The following is an 18,327-nucleotide window of genomic DNA, read 5'->3' as shown; positions in this document are numbered from 1 at the left end:
GAGCTAGAGACACAGATTGCTTGTCCAACACAGCCAGACAACAATGGCCAGTATGGGGATTGAACCCATGACCTTGGCGTTATTAGCACCACGCTCTGACCATCTGAGCTAACCGGCCAACTTTTGCACCGGACTTTGATGAATCTTAACAAAACACAAAACAGATTAGAGTAAAAGGGAATTTGCTATTAGCATGCAGGTCTGCTTTAATTTGCACAGGGTATTACTTTCTTAAAGCTGAGCTAATCCAGCCGTCTGCTTGGAATATGCATTTTTGAGACCACGTTGCCCAATGGCCAAGGCGACTAGCTAAACTCTGATTAGCATGCAAGTCTGCCTTAATTCGGAAAGGTTAACGCCTTCCTAATCAGGCAGTCCACTTAGCAACTGTCTGCGTGAGACCACGTGGCCTAATGGACAAGGCGTCTGACTTCGGATCAGAAGATTGAGGGTTCGAGTCCCTTCGTGGTTGTGCCTTTGCTCAGTCTTGTGGTTAAATCTGAAGCAGTAGCTGAACTGCTTAAAAATGTGCTCTGATAGAAGATGAGGTTGCAGGTTTGGAATTGCAAAATGCAGTGTCAGTACTAAGATCCAACTGTTTGGAATTGTGAAATGCGGTGTCAGTTGTCCCTGCATGAACACCTCCACATGACTTACTTGTGCTGATATCAGTAAAAGCTATAAAATGGGTAAATTCTACATTTCCACTGCAACAATTCAATGGTCCCCAAAGACACCAGTGGGATCTTCTGCCAACCTAAATGAGCCTTTTCCCATCATGGAAAAATCCTCAATATGGCAACAGACCATGCTCCAGCGCCGGTGGAAGAGTCTTCCAAGAAGTCTTCCATTTGCCTTTTCAACAATTTGCAAAAACACGTTGCTCCGACCATTCCACGAGTTTCCACGTGAGGCTCGTGGGCAACAAAATGCAAGAAGCAACTGTGATCGTTGCGTAGTTGGCAGGATTCGAACCTGCGCGGGGAACCCCCAATGGATTTCAAGTCCATCGCCTTGACCGCTCGGCCACAACTACCCCCCTCTACCTGGGAGGGGGTTTGGGGAGAAACGGACATCTGCATAACTAGCCCATGGTCAAATCACCCGTAGCCGTCTTGATAGGTCATTTTGCCGTGTGTCTTTCAAAGTGAAGTGTGACCTCTCTATAGAATGACTAGAGAGCCGAAACTTGCTGGTATGTACTTTTGCCAGACAGAAGGAGCACTTTCCTCAATGAAGGAACAACGGACCTAGAGAGAGAGATTGTCTGTCCAAAAGACTCAGACATTAATGGCCAGTATGGGGATTGAACCCATGACCTTGGCGTTATTAGCACCACGCTCTAACCATCTGAGCTAACCGGCCCACTTTTAAAGCAACTTTTGATGAATGGTAACAAAATACAAAACAGGTTAGCTTAGGAAGCTCTGAATCCACAACGTGTATCAACAGTGTGAAAAGACTCAGCACATGGTGCGGACTTTCAGGGGCCATGTGCGCAATGTCAACGCAGTTGGAGTCAGTTGTTTTTTCTGCACGTGAGACAACCCACTGTTGAAGACTTTGAAAGTTTCAGCGATAACACAATGGGTTACGTCGACAATAATGCCAAACAGCAGAGGCAGCTCCCTGGTGGTCTAGTGGCTAGGATTCGGCGCTCTCACCGCCGCGGCCCGGGTTCGATTCCCGGTCAGGGAATGCACCTCAGTCCTTTTTCACACTCGGTAGAAAAATTTGTCCGTATGAAGAACGATGTTATGGTCAGGCAGTGGGTTTGTGTCCAAAGTCTCTCAGCAGTAAACACATGTAAAAGGTTCCAGCTTGAACAGGCCGAAGGAATCATCCGATCCACTGCCGTTGCTGTGTAGTCAAAAGAGGACCACAACAAGTTTTAAATCACTATCAGCAGGAGCGAGATTTACAGTCAAGTCAATTGCAATTGGCTATGACAAATGAACTTACTTGTGAGTTTTGACACAGGACCACTGCTCATTCCAAAAGGTCAAGCTTGAGAGAGTTACGTATTTGTGCTCTTCACTATAGTGACGTTCAATGCTTTATCCTTCCCGGGGGTCTGGTGGGTAAGGTTCAGCGCTTTCACTGCTGCCATGCAGGTTTGATTCCAGGTCTGGGAAAGTGGCTTTAGCGCTGCCCTGTCATGGAGCACTGCCCGAAACATTTGCCTGTCTTTGCTCTTGGGCTTGGATTGACACCAAAACAGAATGCTACCTGTAAGGCAGACTAACACTGCGCTGAAAGAGGCATGCTAGGCTAGGACTATGTGAGGCTTGTTTTAAGAGAACAAGTCTTAACCATGCCGTGTATCATCGTTATGCCAGATAGACAAAGCCTATTAGTTTTTTCAAACACTTCCCAGCTTCACACAGCCCACGGATGCATCCGCGACTCGAACACAGGTCAAGTGATGTGCATGGGGAACTAAATGCAAGAAGCAACCGTGACCGTTGCGTAGTTGGCAGGATTCGAACCTGCGCGGGGAGACCCCAATGGATTTCTAGTCCATCGCCTTGACCACTCGGCCACAACTACCCACGTCTGTGCGGAGGGGGTTTGGGAGAAACGAACATCCGCATACCAAGCCCATGGTCAAATCACCTATAGCCGGCTAGATCAGTCATTTTCCGTCAGCACTCCACAAAGCAGTCTTTACACCCGCATCAACGGATAGCTCACGTGACTTGTATCTGAGTGCCGTGTGGCTTTCAAAGTGAAGCCTGTAAATCCAAGACCAGACGTTGCATGACGATCTCCACTCAAATCATGACCTGCTAGTGCCAACATCAGTAAAGGCTGAAAATACGTAAAAACATTCACTGCCCAGAAAATGCCAGGCGCCTTCTCAACCTAACTCTTAAGTGGTCCCGGAAACGTGCTAGTAGATACTTCTGTCTGACAGAGGGAGCCCTTTGCTCAAAGAGCTAGAGACACAGATTGCTTGTCCAACACAGTCAGACAACAATGGCCAGTATGGGGATTGAACCCATGACCTTGGCGTTATTAGCACCACGCTCTGACCATCTGAGCTAACCGGCCAACTTTTGCACCGGACTTTGATGAATCTTAACAAAACACAAAACAGATTAGAGTAAAAGGGAATTTGCTATTAGCATGCAGGTCTGCTTTAATTTGCACAGGGTATTACTTTCTTAAAGCTGAGCTAATCCAGCCGTCTGCTTGGAATATGCATTTTTGAGACCACGTTGCCCAATGGCCAAGGCGACTAGCTAAACTCTGATTAGCATGCAAGTCTGCCTTAATTCGGAAAGGTTAACGCCTTCCTAATCAGGCAGTCCACTTAGCAACTGTCTGCGTGAGACCACGTGGCCTAATGGACAAGGCGTCTGACTTCGGATCAGAAGATTGAGGGTTCGAGTCCCTTCGTGGTTGTGCCTTTGCTCAGTCTTGTGGTTAAATCTGAAGCAGTAGCTGAACTGCTTAAAAATGTGCTCTGATAGAAGATGAGGTTGCAGGTTTGGAATTGCAAAATGCAGTGTCAGTACTAAGATCCAACTGTTTGGAATTGTGAAATGCGGTGTCAGTTGTCCCTGCATGAACACCTCCACATGACTTACTTGTGCTGATATCAGTAAAAGCTATAAAATGGGTAAATTCTACATTTCCACTGCAACAATTCAATGGTCCCCAAAGACACCAGTGGGATCTTCTGCCAACCTAAATGAGCCTTTTCCCATCATGGAAAAATCCTCAATATGGCAACAGACCATGCTCCAGCGCCGGTGGAAGAGTCTTCCAAGAAGTCTTCCATTTGCCTTTTCAACAATTTGCAAAAACACGTTGCTCCGACCATTCCACGAGTTTCCACGTGAGGCTCGTGGGCAACAAAATGCAAGAAGCAACTGTGATCGTTGCGTAGTTGGCAGGATTCGAACCTGCGCGGGGAACCCCCAATGGATTTCAAGTCCATCGCCTTGACCGCTCGGCCACAACTACCCCCCTCTACCTGGGAGGGGGTTTGGGGAGAAACGGACATCTGCATAACTAGCCCATGGTCAAATCACCCGTAGCCGTCTTGATAGGTCATTTTGCCGTGTGTCTTTCAAAGTGAAGTGTGACCTCTCTATAGAATGACTAGAGAGCCGAAACTTGCTGGTATGTACTTTTGCCAGACAGAAGGAGCACTTTCCTCAATGAAGGAACAACGGACCTAGAGAGAGAGATTGTCTGTCCAAAAGACTCAGACATTAATGGCCAGTATGGGGATTGAACCCATGACCTTGGCGTTATTAGCACCACGCTCTAACCATCTGAGCTAACCGGCCCACTTTTAAAGCAACTTTTGATGAATGGTAACAAAATACAAAACAGGTTAGCTTAGGAAGCTCTGAATCCACAACGTGTATCAACAGTGTGAAAAGACTCAGCACATGGTGCGGACTTTCAGGGGCCATGTGCGCAATGTCAACGCAGTTGGAGTCAGTTGTTTTTTCTGCACGTGAGACAACCCACTGTTGAAGACTTTGAAAGTTTCAGCGATAACACAATGGGTTACGTCGACAATAATGCCAAACAGCAGAGGCAGCTCCCTGGTGGTCTAGTGGCTAGGATTCGGCGCTCTCACCGCCGCGGCCCGGGTTCGATTCCCGGTCAGGGAATGCACCTCAGTCCTTTTTCACACTCGGTAGAAAAATTTGTCCGTATGAAGAACGATGTTATGGTCAGGCAGTGGGTTTGTGTCCAAAGTCTCTCAGCAGTAAACACATGTAAAAGGTTCCAGCTTGAACAGGCCGAAGGAATCATCCGATCCACTGCCGTTGCTGTGTAGTCAAAAGAGGACCACAACAAGTTTTAAATCACTATCAGCAGGAGCGAGATTTACAGTCAAGTCAATTGCAATTGGCTATGACAAATGAACTTACTTGTGAGTTTTGACACAGGACCACTGCTCATTCCAAAAGGTCAAGCTTGAGAGAGTTACGTATTTGTGCTCTTCACTATAGTGACGTTCAATGCTTTATCCTTCCCGGGGGTCTGGTGGGTAAGGTTCAGCGCTTTCACTGCTGCCATGCAGGTTTGATTCCAGGTCTGGGAAAGTGGCTTTAGCGCTGCCCTGTCATGGAGCACTGCCCGAAACATTTGCCTGTCTTTGCTCTTGGGCTTGGATTGACACCAAAACAGAATGCTACCTGTAAGGCAGACTAACACTGCGCTGAAAGAGGCATGCTAGGCTAGGACTATGTGAGGCTTGTTTTAAGAGAACAAGTCTTAACCATGCCGTGTATCATCGTTATGCCAGATAGACAAAGCCTATTAGTTTTTTCAAACACTTCCCAGCTTCACACAGCCCACGGATGCATCCGCGACTCGAACACAGGTCAAGTGATGTGCATGGGGAACTAAATGCAAGAAGCAACCGTGACCGTTGCGTAGTTGGCAGGATTCGAACCTGCGCGGGGAGACCCCAATGGATTTCTAGTCCATCGCCTTGACCACTCGGCCACAACTACCCACGTCTGTGCGGAGGGGGTTTGGGAGAAACGAACATCCGCATACCAAGCCCATGGTCAAATCACCTATAGCCGGCTAGATCAGTCATTTTCCGTCAGCACTCCACAAAGCAGTCTTTACACCCGCATCAACGGATAGCTCACGTGACTTGTATCTGAGTGCCGTGTGGCTTTCAAAGTGAAGCCTGTAAATCCAAGACCAGACGTTGCATGACGATCTCCACTCAAATCATGACCTGCTAGTGCCAACATCAGTAAAGGCTGAAAATACGTAAAAACATTCACTGCCCAGAAAATGCCAGGCGCCTTCTCAACCTAACTCTTAAGTGGTCCCGGAAACGTGCTAGTAGATACTTCTGTCTGACAGAGGGAGCCCTTTGCTCAAAGAGCTAGAGACACAGATTGCTTGTCCAACACAGTCAGACAACAATGGCCAGTATGGGGATTGAACCCATGACCTTGGCGTTATTAGCACCACGCTCTGACCATCTGAGCTAACCGGCCAACTTTTGCACCGGACTTTGATGAATCTTAACAAAACACAAAACAGATTAGAGTAAAAGGGAATTTGCTATTAGCATGCAGGTCTGCTTTAATTTGCACAGGGTATTACTTTCTTAAAGCTGAGCTAATCCAGCCGTCTGCTTGGAATATGCATTTTTGAGACCACGTTGCCCAATGGCCAAGGCGACTAGCTAAACTCTGATTAGCATGCAAGTCTGCCTTAATTCGGAAAGGTTAACGCCTTCCTAATCAGGCAGTCCACTTAGCAACTGTCTGCGTGAGACCACGTGGCCTAATGGACAAGGCGTCTGACTTCGGATCAGAAGATTGAGGGTTCGAGTCCCTTCGTGGTTGTGCCTTTGCTCAGTCTTGTGGTTAAATCTGAAGCAGTAGCTGAACTGCTTAAAAATGTGCTCTGATAGAAGATGAGGTTGCAGGTTTGGAATTGCAAAATGCAGTGTCAGTACTAAGATCCAACTGTTTGGAATTGTGAAATGCGGTGTCAGTTGTCCCTGCATGAACACCTCCACATGACTTACTTGTGCTGATATCAGTAAAAGCTATAAAATGGGTAAATTCTACATTTCCACTGCAACAATTCAATGGTCCCCAAAGACACCAGTGGGATCTTCTGCCAACCTAAATGAGCCTTTTCCCATCATGGAAAAATCCTCAATATGGCAACAGACCATGCTCCAGCGCCGGTGGAAGAGTCTTCCAAGAAGTCTTCCATTTGCCTTTTCAACAATTTGCAAAAACACGTTGCTCCGACCATTCCACGAGTTTCCACGTGAGGCTCGTGGGCAACAAAATGCAAGAAGCAACTGTGATCGTTGCGTAGTTGGCAGGATTCGAACCTGCGCGGGGAACCCCCAATGGATTTCAAGTCCATCGCCTTGACCGCTCGGCCACAACTACCCCCCTCTACCTGGGAGGGGGTTTGGGGAGAAACGGACATCTGCATAACTAGCCCATGGTCAAATCACCCGTAGCCGTCTTGATAGGTCATTTTGCCGTGTGTCTTTCAAAGTGAAGTGTGACCTCTCTATAGAATGACTAGAGAGCCGAAACTTGCTGGTATGTACTTTTGCCAGACAGAAGGAGCACTTTCCTCAATGAAGGAACAACGGACCTAGAGAGAGAGATTGTCTGTCCAAAAGACTCAGACATTAATGGCCAGTATGGGGATTGAACCCATGACCTTGGCGTTATTAGCACCACGCTCTAACCATCTGAGCTAACCGGCCCACTTTTAAAGCAACTTTTGATGAATGGTAACAAAATACAAAACAGGTTAGCTTAGGAAGCTCTGAATCCACAACGTGTATCAACAGTGTGAAAAGACTCAGCACATGGTGCGGACTTTCAGGGGCCATGTGCGCAATGTCAACGCAGTTGGAGTCAGTTGTTTTTTCTGCACGTGAGACAACCCACTGTTGAAGACTTTGAAAGTTTCAGCGATAACACAATGGGTTACGTCGACAATAATGCCAAACAGCAGAGGCAGCTCCCTGGTGGTCTAGTGGCTAGGATTCGGCGCTCTCACCGCCGCGGCCCGGGTTCGATTCCCGGTCAGGGAATGCACCTCAGTCCTTTTTCACACTCGGTAGAAAAATTTGTCCGTATGAAGAACGATGTTATGGTCAGGCAGTGGGTTTGTGTCCAAAGTCTCTCAGCAGTAAACACATGTAAAAGGTTCCAGCTTGAACAGGCCGAAGGAATCATCCGATCCACTGCCGTTGCTGTGTAGTCAAAAGAGGACCACAACAAGTTTTAAATCACTATCAGCAGGAGCGAGATTTACAGTCAAGTCAATTGCAATTGGCTATGACAAATGAACTTACTTGTGAGTTTTGACACAGGACCACTGCTCATTCCAAAAGGTCAAGCTTGAGAGAGTTACGTATTTGTGCTCTTCACTATAGTGACGTTCAATGCTTTATCCTTCCCGGGGGTCTGGTGGGTAAGGTTCAGCGCTTTCACTGCTGCCATGCAGGTTTGATTCCAGGTCTGGGAAAGTGGCTTTAGCGCTGCCCTGTCATGGAGCACTGCCCGAAACATTTGCCTGTCTTTGCTCTTGGGCTTGGATTGACACCAAAACAGAATGCTACCTGTAAGGCAGACTAACACTGCGCTGAAAGAGGCATGCTAGGCTAGGACTATGTGAGGCTTGTTTTAAGAGAACAAGTCTTGAAGCCATGCCGTGTATCATCGTTATGCCAGATAGACAAAGCCTATTAGTTTTTTCAAACACTTCCCAGCTTCACACAGCCCACGGATGCATCCGCGACTCGAACACAGGTCAAGTGATGTGCATGGGGAACTAAATGCAAGAAGCAACCGTGACCGTTGCGTAGTTGGCAGGATTCGAACCTGCGCGGGGAGACCCCAATGGATTTCTAGTCCATCGCCTTGACCACTCGGCCACAACTACCCACGTCTGTGCGGAGGGGGTTTGGGAGAAACGAACATCCGCATACCAAGCCCATGGTCAAATCACCTATAGCCGGCTAGATCAGTCATTTTCCGTCAGCACTCCACAAAGCAGTCTTTACACCCGCATCAACGGATAGCTCACGTGACTTGTATCTGAGTGCCGTGTGGCTTTCAAAGTGAAGCCTGTAAATCCAAGACCAGACGTTGCATGACGATGTCCACTCAAATCATGACCTGCTAGTGCCAACATCAGTAAAGGCTGAAAATACGTAAAAACATTCACTGCCCAGAAAATGCCAGGCGCCTTCTCAACCTAACTCTTAAGTGGTCCCGGAAACGTGCTAGTAGATACTTCTGTCTGACAGAGGGAGCCCTGTGCTCAAAGAGCTAGAGACACAGATTGCTTGTCCAACACAGTCAGACAAGTCTTTTGCAATTGGCTATAACAATTGAACTTACTTGTGAGTTTTGGACTACTGGACTACTGCTCATTCCAAATGGTTATGGAAAAAATGTATGTGCCATTTTCTAGGGTTGAATGTTTTTATTGTATTACATATTTTCAGACTTTCCTGAAGTTTTCACTAGTATGTCATGATTTGAGTGCTGGTGACAATGCAGTGTTTGGAGTTCGATTTTATTCATATGTAAGTAATGGTATGTTGTGTATTGTGGTAAAAAGTAGCTCTAAGTGTTTGATCCTTTTGCCAAACCTGCTTCCCATATCTTGTCAATCCCCCACCCAACTTCTAACCTCAACTGTATTCATGCAAAATGCTAATTCCTCTAGTGGTGCCAGTATGTAGGGAGAGACAGAGCTCCCCTTTTGCTGTAGCAGCTTGACAAATTATAGGACATTTGTCAAGTGCACATGATTGACTATTCATCGTTTCTTCAAGTAAATTGAGCATGTTTTAAGAAGGTAGACTTAAGAACGAGACTAATCGTAGCCACAACCACGAATGGACTTGTAAAGTTAATCTTATGATCCAAATTCAGATGCCTTGTCCATCAGACAATGTGGTCTCAAAAACGCACATTTTATTATATTTTTACATGTTTTACTATTTTTTCCCTCTATATATATATAGTATCTTATTATCTCTTTTTGGTATTGTCTTGACACCTGTTGATACTCTCATAAATAACTAAATAAAATTCTATACAGTAGGACCCTTAATCACATTGAGTCAACAGGCCAGAAACATCATTATCATTCTTGATTTAGGGATGGTGGTGAGAGTCCAGAGGAAACTGAAACAATAAAGCTACGGGGGAAGGGAAGAGGCTTTAGTCAGTGCCGCGAGACAGCAGAAATCAGAGAAAAGACTGGAGACAATGGCAGAGGAACTCTGGGGGCTGGATATGAATTTAGGCCAGGGGCAAGTGCTGACAGTGAAACCCCTTCAGAGGTCAGAGGTCAGGCAGTAGGCTGGACTGGGAGACTATCATACTGACGATAGGTTCCTGTTACCCCCATGCTCATATTCCTGATAGTAAGTGCAAGCCCTGGAAGGATTTCACAAGCTCCCATAAACGGACACCTTTTTAGAAAGATTAAAAAGCGAGACACTGTTAGGAGGATTAACTTTCAAGTAGCCTCTAAACTATACTTTTTTTAGCCTCTCTTTATTGACTATTTTCACTTTATAATGGCTGCAATTTATTGTTTTACAGTGTGGTCATTTCCCCAACAGCTTGCTTCTTGTGGCACTTAATTACATTACACTTGTTAATCACTCTGTGTGATTGCATTTTAAGTGTCAGTCTTCTTGGTCCAGTCACTTTGACTGCCTGTCCCCTGTGCTGTTTCCCTGATAAGCTTGTCCAAGTGCAGGCATCCCTGTGTTCTTCATAGCTGAGTGCCAGACTAATCACCCTTTCCTCTAATGGCCTATTCAACCTAAAGCACTATGGGTAATATTTAACAGGCCTCCAATGGCTTACCGTGTTACACTGAGTATAGAAGTTTAGTGGCAATAAGGATGTCGACAGACTGTAATGATGAAATGAATTACCACAGTGGAGTACGTTCACTTCCTTCAGGCATAATAAATATAACTAATTAAAACCCTAAAAAATATAATTTACTCTAATTCACTGTAAAAATGTGTTGACAGATGACTTTAAAAGTAGATTTCTCCAGAGTCTGGAGGCGAACACTTGAACAAGGCTCTCTTGTCAGCTTTATGCTGTCAGATACTACAGATACCTTTTTTCTATTCCTCATGTATATGTCATATGACAACATAAGCAATAAGCTTTGATCAACATTATTGGGTCAACCAAAGCAGGTATAAATGGCTTCAGCTCCATCTTCTCTGTGCACATCTTGATTGTTTCTGTACAATTGATTGGGGCCATTGTTGTTGGACAACTGCACATACAAAGGTATTGGACTATTGAGGACAGTTCCTTGATGTTTTCTGTACACTGAAAGCATTTGGGTTTAACATCAAAATATGAATATGACACAAAAGATCAACATTTTCACTTTTATTTCCAGGTGTTTACATTTGAATCTGATACACAAGTTAGAAAATAGCACCTTTTTATTCATCTTTTGATTTTCAGTTTTCAGTCCACAGCAAAAAATAAAAGAACTGGTCACTGGCCATCATCAGTTAGGGCTAGATTGTGCCACTCACCTGCAAAGCCACACTTTAAAATTATTCTCCTATATTATAAGTACCAAAAACCAACACAAGAGCAGCAATTCATAAAGACTCCTCTTACAGAACAAAATAGAAAGATAACAATTAAATGTGGACTGTTATATATGAGATATCTCTTTTCTAAATCCCAGTTAGTACATGATTTGATAAGTGACAATCAAATATATTTATTTGGTAACCTAGTAAATTACAGCTCTCTAATTACTAAATAATTCATTGTTTCACAGTTCAAATGAAATAAGTGCAATTAGTTGACTAAACTAGTTTGTACTTTCAATATTATTAATATATTATCACTGGTCTTCCTGCCTGTTTCCCTCTCTCCTCATATGGTCCTCTTCCCGTTCTCTCCCTCTCCACTCCACTCTCAACCAATTACCCTGTTTCTGCTCACCTGTCTCCCTGTCCCTTTATAAGCAAGTCTGCGAGTCTCTGCCCCTCGCCAGATATGTGTTGGACTCTGGATTGGCTCAGTTACTCAGTGATACTGGATCTTGGACAGACTTGGGACCTCTGACGCAGATTCTGGAGCCAGGTCCTGCAGTTGCTCCCCACTGACTACAAGACCTCAGGGCATGACAGGAATCTCTTGATCTAACATCTGATTGGATGGTTTCATAGAAAAAGAGGTTGAACCATAAACAGGACAAATAAGATTTTATTTAATCTGTTTTCGGCTTCACAGGATGTGAGTGTTTATGTCCTCCAGCACAAACAGCAATTTGAATGCTGCTAAGTTAGAAAAGTTAGAAAGCCGCCTGCTCTCGTCTGTTTTCTAGGCGAGGTACAGTGCATCTCAAATGAGCCCATGGCGTTTGTCTTTTGCTCTGTTTTAGTGAGCTTTTAATCAGAAAGTACTCGATGTCACAACTGAGCTAACAATGCTGCTTTCAGTCACCAGTGAACACAGATCTAATAGAGTGACCCTAGGGTTAGGACACTAACTCTAAGGACAATAAATTTACACAACTGCTAATAGCTACTGATTCAGCCAAATAAATTGATAAACTAAATAGCTGAATAGGCTGTTGTGCTTCAGTTTCTCAAGATATTTGACTGCTTTAACCAACAGAATATGAAACAATGAAAGAGAACACCGTCTGAAATATTGCAAAGACGTGTTTGGTGGTACACTTGCATTTCAAACAGTTGATGGTACATGGTTCCTCTTGGCAGTTCCCCTTGTCGCTCAACTGGAAGCTGCAAGAACAGGAAAGAAAGATGGAAATGGAGTGAACAGGTGTTTCATTATCGTGCCTTCCTGGGTCTCTGGCGATTCATGCAGAGCACTGGATAACTGATGTGACGAATAAAGATAAGGGCTTCATAAGGACATGCAGGCCTACCTCGCTGCAGGTGTTTCTGTCTAAATGCTGAAGACAGAAAGCAAAGCAGACCAACCTTGGAATAAACCAAGGCCAAACATGAGCACATGAGGTTTTGCCCTAGTGACGTTGACAACGCTGGGCCAGACATACAGGAAATGAGTGGCAGGGATGACAGAGATGTGGTCTGACAATGTAGTGGCAGCATTTAGACTGGATGGGGACAACCGATCAATGTATGGGTGAGGTCAGAGCAAAGAGAAGTACGTGTACTGTACTAAAAGTACACTATTACATTACATATTTTTAAGTGAGATAAACAAGGACTTAAACTACAAAGTTGGACCAAAAAAAAAAAAAAAAAAAAAGACATGCCTCCAGCATTCAAAGTGAACGTTTATAGCAGATATAAAGAAATTCCCTCTAAGTATTTCTGAGATATAGCATGGGCGTAACCTTGACCTTTGAATCCCAAATTCTGATGGGTTTATCCTTAACATGGCAAATTTGAAGAAGTTTCCTCATGGTGTTTCTGTAGATTTTGGAGTAGCGACCCGCAGCCTGCGGGTGTTTTTGGAGATCTATTAGTAGTAATATTAGTAGTAGTATGTCCACAAGAATGGGAGAGAGGTAAAGTCATAGTTATCTTGATTTTGACATTTGACAATTACCACATTTTGTTTGTTTTCAGAGAAAGAGACAAAAAAAAAAGAGAGAGACATGAAAAGACAAGATAGAAACGACAACCCAATGTTGCCACTGGGAGATGCTGTGTATGCGTGCATGAGTGTAGCAGAGCGGTGTGGTGCCTTCAACCTGTAGCAGTTACAATATGGATTGCACTGCCAAATGACCAGATGAGTGGATTTCCTCTTTCCTGGACAAATAAAATATATATAACAAGTCTTATTTAGCATCTATGGAAAATAAGAGTAGAAATGACAACCAGGACTGCACAGAATGCAACTGTCCTCTATTTTCAGGTTTTCTACACAGTTTTACAGGAGGTACAATTAGCGAGGGGTGTTAACATGCACCGCAGATCGCAGCACTCGCTGACCTCACTTTCATTTTCCGGTCTGCTATTAGAGGAAAGGTCAGTTCGTTTTTAGCGCGAGCAGCTGTTGCAGAGCGCAGGAAGCCGAGCGCTCAGTGACCACCTGACCACCGAGCAACAGGAATTCACAACGAGCCGCTCAGGCTGTAAGGGACAAACCAGATGTTCAGCATGTTGTCTGCCCTCAGGCTCTCTCTCTAACACACACGCTTTCTTTGGGTCTCTCTGTTTCAAATAGAGCTTTCACTTGGCTTGTGACCCTGAAATGATCACAATTACTGTGAAAACAAAGAAATTGAGCCTAAATAAGGGATTTATTTTAAACAGCGAGTAAAGGCACAACATTAATAACCACTGAGAGGTGACATGAATATCAGTAATTATCTTCTATCAAGGGTGGTGACATACTGTATTAGGCAGCAAGTGAATATTTAGATGATGAAGTTAATGTTTTGGTAGCAGATCTTCTATAATAACTTATTTAGTATTAAAAAATATAATATGTCTAAACTAATAACACAAACATATTCTGTTCTTTCGTGCCTTTCATGATGTTTCACTTTATTGAGAACAACTATTAAAACTTCAAAGTGCAAGTGGAAAAAGTTTTTGAACCCTTGGAATAATAATAAATGTAATGTACCAGATGTTTGGTTGGTATAAGGTGAGAGGGATGAAGTCAAACCCTGTTTTAGTAGTTTTCTATTCGCCTGCAGAGGCAGCGCCCTTCTGCGCATGCGTAAACAGGCGGGTTCTCGGAGCTGATGTTGTATTCAGGGACTCCACATAAGCCCGTACATTCTAGACTTGGGTGCTTACAACCCAAGCATGCATTTTGTCAACTATGGCTAGGCATTCTAATATTAATATAAAACATATCTAATATTATAAACTGCTACGAACCGCCTCTCCTCCTTTTCTTAATTTTCATGCATGAATTCCGCAGGAAGAATGAATTTGTGTTGTGAAAGTAATTTGACTTTCTTTCTATAGAATAATCTTGTTGCATTAATTACTTCATACTTATTGGTGTGTTCTTTTCCGTCAACATATCAAGATCACAATTGAAAATGAATTTCTTTAAATCTAGACACAAATGTCCACATGGACATGCTTTTGGTGGAAAAGGTCACTGTGATGGGAATTCTTGCGAATGCCTTGAGGGGGTTTCTAGATTGAACGATAAAGTGATTCCATTTTGGAGGTCAAAAGACAAAACCAGTGACCTTAGGTGCACCCAAAACTTGTGTACATGTGTTTCACAGGAATACCTTGAAGGTGTGTCCACCCATACATAAACCAATTAGGCCCCAAAGGAACCCTGCAAGCTCAGTTTCACATATAGTTGTATAAATAAAAAGTATTTCACTTAAAAAGTCCTAATGTGCAAGCTACAGTTCGAGTGTTGCTGATAGTGGCCCAAATTGCACGAAACAAGTACACAAAGCCTCATCTGTTTTTCTGTAACTTCCATTCAATAACCGATGAACTGAAATAGTTTGTATATTTGTTTGTGCAATAAGTTGCCTGCAGAGGCCAGTAGGCACTTTCCTCTATAACCACAATGTTGGTTTACTTCTACTATGGAAATGCTTTTAGCATTTAGTAGCCTGTATCGCCAGCTTATTAACGGAGCTTGATCACATCCACAGGTACGTACTGTAACAATGCACACTGTTTATTCTAGCTGAGGATGTTCATTAATTGTGTCTGGGCTGCAAATTTGCACGAACCATGTTTGGGGCCTTAGAGTATGAGTTTGGAGAAACTTGTTCATAAACTACAGTTTCACAGGCTGGTGGAGGCACACACACTTCACACACACAGTCATTTTTATTGCTGCACATACAAATAATGATACATCCATAGACAGGCTCACATAAAGTCATCCACAGCAACAGTGTAAAACTACATAGAATTTTAAAAATATAAATAAGAAATGAAGTAAAACAACAATTGCTTTCACAATTGCACAACATTTACATTTGTTTTATAGTGGTATGGAAAGAAACAGAAGTAAGCTGTCACATTACACACCGGGGGTCTTCAATGAGTGAAAAGCCCTATTCTCCGACCGTCCTTAAAGGCAGCACAAGCCATCCACACCGTCCCTGCGGTCTAACAGCACACGGCCCCTACCTGGCAGGCGGAATGGACGCATCCTCCGGTTCCCTCAGCTTCACCTTCAGCCCAGCTGTGCCGCGAGAGAAGCCAGGCCCGACATGACGGCGCCGGGGCGGGAGAAGAGAGTCCGCACGCCGCCGCGGGTCACCGTGCGTCCGGAGGCGGCGCGGGCTGCGGGTCGCTACGCCGTGCTGGCCGCCCTGTGCGTCCTGTGCTACAGCAACTCTCTCCGGGGCGAGTTGGTGCACGACGATGTGTGGGCAATCATCAACAACCCGGACGTCCGACCGGGCTCCAGCCTCAGGAACATCTTCAGCAACGACTTCTGGGGAAAGCGGATGGCGGACAACACGAGCCACAAGTCCTACAGACCCCTGTGCATCCTCACCTTCAAGTAAGTTGGTGCTTTTTTCCTCTCACATCACCGGCAGCTCCAGAAACGAACACTTTAAGCTGGTACTGGTATTAACCCGGAGTGAGGATCCAGTTGTTGGAATCTATACCGACGCGCAATTGAGGCTGACGTCATCCAGCTGTTCCCCTATGGAAAAAAGCAGCGAGCGCTAATAATAAGTACCAATATGTATCCTTAACATCACATCCATGCTGAGGGCTTTAAACTTACTTCTTGAAACTTCCTACAGCAGTAAGACTTGATTTTATAAAGGTATATCCACACTCACTTTCCAGTTCGGGCATCTGCTTCCATTATAAATATTTATGTCATGAGTTGGGGCAGCTGGCCAGCTGCGCATTGAACTTGTCCCAGAACATCCCAGCCCTCCTGCCCACCACATGCATTTGGTGCAAATTCAGGATTTAAGGATTAAAGAGGAGGCTCAGGTGACATGGAGCCACAAATACGCACGTAGAAAAGGTTAATGAGGAACTTGTTGCGCAGCTTTGTAGGGCTGTGCAGCTCTTTATTGGCACTATGGTGCGGTATGGTGCTGGGTGATAATGGGGTGCTGGGTGAAAGTTGTGGAAGCAGCCGATGAGGATGGCAACATGAGGGAAAACAGCACAGTTTTGCAGCGTGCCGTGCTCCAGGAGGGCGCGTCCGCTGAGCTCACTATGGCGCCGGGCTGTGTCGTAGGAGACCAGGCGAGCATCCAGAGCAGGGTGGGATTGTGTCAGAAGTGAAATTGTGCTGCTCTGATTGCATGAGGGATTTAAAAAAAAAAAAAAAAAAAAAAGGGGGCAGTCCACAGAGTGTTCCTAAAGGAGGAGAGAATATGTCCAGCCTTTACTTTGCTGATGTAAAAAAAAAAAAAAAAAATGATTGCACTCCAGGGAAATGGAGCCAAGATTTAATCATTTAATTCAATGGAGGATCCAGTTTTAGAGTGGAATGTGAAAAGACTCTGCTAGGTGGGGCTCCGGGTGTCATAACTTCGTTTTAAGTAAACTACGGCAACTGTTGCATGGACTGCCATGTTTTTTGTTTTTACCATAATGATAGATAATACACTGTAAGAACTGTTGTACTCTCAAAGTTCTTTCTGCAGGAATCATTTTCAATACTTGACGAAACAATGATTGTATGTTATTTTTTCTTAATATCGCACAATCATCTCCGCATAGCTGAGAATGGTTTTCCAGTTTTGTTCTGCAGATTTGCACATTTGACAGCTGGAGGCAACTCAAAGGTGTACACTTAAAGTATCTATCTATTTATCTATCTATCTATGAAAGATTGTATGTGCTTAATATAATAATACAGAAAAAAATTTTCATCCCCTTGGATGTTTTATACTTTTAGTGACATTAGAAATCAGCCATGGTCAATAAAAATTGGCAACTTTGACAAAAAATAAAAAAAAATAATAACATTACGTCAAACTGAAAACAGGTTTCTGCTAGTGTCAATTGCATAAAAATAAGTAAGGTGAAATCAGTGTATTCACCCCCCTTTAAAATGACTGACCTAATCCAACAGAGGTACAGAGATTTGGTGCTAGTAGTCCCACGATTGGTGAAATGGGAATCACCTGAGTGCAGTGAATGTGTCTCAAGTGATTGCAGTATAAAGACACTTTTGTCTGGAAGATCCAGTCACTGGATATTTCTTTTTCCCGGCTACCATTACACCAGGAAAACAAAAGAACACTCCCAGCAACTCAGAGAACAGGTCATTGAAAAGCATAAATCAGGGGATGGATACAAAAAAATCTCCATGGCACTGAACATCCCCTGCAGTTCAGTAAAATCCATCATCAAGAAATAGAAGGAGTATGAAACGTCTAAATGTGCCTAGAACAGGCCGTCCACAAACTGAATTCTAGAAGGAGACTAGAGAGAGAGGCCGCTAATACATCTATGAACTACTCTGAAGAAGTTACAAGATTTAGCAACTGAGATAGGAGAGACTGTACATACAACAACTGTTGCCCGGGTTCTTCACCGGTGAAAACTTTATGGGAGAATGGCAAGGAGAAAGACACTGTCGAAGAAAGACTTATTTGGTCTGATGAGACCAAATTGGTGCTTTTTATCTATCATGGACACACACCAAACACAGCACATCACCACTAACACACTATCCTCCCTGTGAAACACGGTGGTGGCAGCATCACGCTGTGGGGCTGCTTCTTTGCAACCGACCCTGGAAGGCTTGTTAAGGTAGTGGGTAAGATGCGGCAAAATATAGGACAATCCTGGAGGACAATCTTATTCAGTCGACAAGGCAACTACAGCTTAGGAGAAGATTTGTTTTCCAA

The 18,327-nt window shown here is 44.2% G+C and overlaps 1 protein-coding gene and 18 non-coding genes across 19 annotated transcripts in view; 7 read left to right on the top strand and 12 right to left on the bottom strand.

Moving 5' to 3' along the window:
• Positions 1 to 44: 44 nt before the first annotated feature.
• trnai-aau lies at positions 45 to 118 on the bottom strand. The gene has a single exon. It is a non-coding gene; the product is annotated as a tRNA-Ile (tRNA).
• Positions 119 to 399: 281 nt separating this feature from the next.
• trnar-ucg lies at positions 400 to 472 on the top strand. The gene has a single exon. It is a non-coding gene; the product is annotated as a tRNA-Arg (tRNA).
• A 482-nt stretch (positions 473 to 954) lies between these two features.
• On the bottom strand, positions 955 to 1,036 carry trnas-uga. The gene has a single exon. It is a non-coding gene; the product is annotated as a tRNA-Ser (tRNA).
• A 255-nt stretch (positions 1,037 to 1,291) lies between these two features.
• trnai-aau lies at positions 1,292 to 1,365 on the bottom strand. Its single transcript has one exon. It is a non-coding gene; the product is annotated as a tRNA-Ile (tRNA).
• Positions 1,366 to 1,626: 261 nt separating this feature from the next.
• Positions 1,627 to 1,698, top strand: trnae-cuc. Its single transcript has one exon. It is a non-coding gene; the product is annotated as a tRNA-Glu (tRNA).
• Positions 1,699 to 2,468: 770 nt separating this feature from the next.
• On the bottom strand, positions 2,469 to 2,550 carry trnas-aga. The gene has a single exon. It is a non-coding gene; the product is annotated as a tRNA-Ser (tRNA).
• A 430-nt stretch (positions 2,551 to 2,980) lies between these two features.
• On the bottom strand, positions 2,981 to 3,054 carry trnai-aau. The gene has a single exon. It is a non-coding gene; the product is annotated as a tRNA-Ile (tRNA).
• Positions 3,055 to 3,335: 281 nt separating this feature from the next.
• On the top strand, positions 3,336 to 3,408 carry trnar-ucg. Its single transcript has one exon. It is a non-coding gene; the product is annotated as a tRNA-Arg (tRNA).
• A 482-nt stretch (positions 3,409 to 3,890) lies between these two features.
• Positions 3,891 to 3,972, bottom strand: trnas-uga. Its single transcript has one exon. It is a non-coding gene; the product is annotated as a tRNA-Ser (tRNA).
• A 255-nt stretch (positions 3,973 to 4,227) lies between these two features.
• On the bottom strand, positions 4,228 to 4,301 carry trnai-aau. Its single transcript has one exon. It is a non-coding gene; the product is annotated as a tRNA-Ile (tRNA).
• A 261-nt stretch (positions 4,302 to 4,562) lies between these two features.
• On the top strand, positions 4,563 to 4,634 carry trnae-cuc. Its single transcript has one exon. It is a non-coding gene; the product is annotated as a tRNA-Glu (tRNA).
• A 770-nt stretch (positions 4,635 to 5,404) lies between these two features.
• trnas-aga lies at positions 5,405 to 5,486 on the bottom strand. The gene has a single exon. It is a non-coding gene; the product is annotated as a tRNA-Ser (tRNA).
• A 430-nt stretch (positions 5,487 to 5,916) lies between these two features.
• Positions 5,917 to 5,990, bottom strand: trnai-aau. Its single transcript has one exon. It is a non-coding gene; the product is annotated as a tRNA-Ile (tRNA).
• Positions 5,991 to 6,271: 281 nt separating this feature from the next.
• On the top strand, positions 6,272 to 6,344 carry trnar-ucg. Its single transcript has one exon. It is a non-coding gene; the product is annotated as a tRNA-Arg (tRNA).
• A 482-nt stretch (positions 6,345 to 6,826) lies between these two features.
• On the bottom strand, positions 6,827 to 6,908 carry trnas-uga. The gene has a single exon. It is a non-coding gene; the product is annotated as a tRNA-Ser (tRNA).
• Positions 6,909 to 7,163: 255 nt separating this feature from the next.
• Positions 7,164 to 7,237, bottom strand: trnai-aau. Its single transcript has one exon. It is a non-coding gene; the product is annotated as a tRNA-Ile (tRNA).
• A 261-nt stretch (positions 7,238 to 7,498) lies between these two features.
• trnae-cuc lies at positions 7,499 to 7,570 on the top strand. Its single transcript has one exon. It is a non-coding gene; the product is annotated as a tRNA-Glu (tRNA).
• A 772-nt stretch (positions 7,571 to 8,342) lies between these two features.
• On the bottom strand, positions 8,343 to 8,424 carry trnas-aga. The gene has a single exon. It is a non-coding gene; the product is annotated as a tRNA-Ser (tRNA).
• Positions 8,425 to 15,576: 7,152 nt separating this feature from the next.
• Positions 15,577 to 18,327, top strand: part of tmtc1 (transmembrane O-mannosyltransferase targeting cadherins 1) — a 69,615-nt gene continuing 66,864 nt past the window's right edge. The window contains exon 1 of the mRNA XM_026363326.2: positions 15,577 to 16,001. Coding sequence (XP_026219111.1) covers positions 15,706 to 16,001 — 296 coding nt within the window. The 5' untranslated portion in view covers positions 15,577 to 15,705. The remainder of the gene's footprint in view (positions 16,002 to 18,327) is intronic.

This window comes from Anabas testudineus, chromosome 23 (assembly GCF_900324465.2).
Source record: "Anabas testudineus chromosome 23, fAnaTes1.2, whole genome shotgun sequence".
NCBI lineage: Eukaryota > Metazoa > Chordata > Actinopteri > Anabantiformes > Anabantidae > Anabas > Anabas testudineus.
The sequence above is the reverse complement of the archived record's forward strand: the minus strand, read 5'-3'. Positions and strand labels throughout refer to the sequence as shown.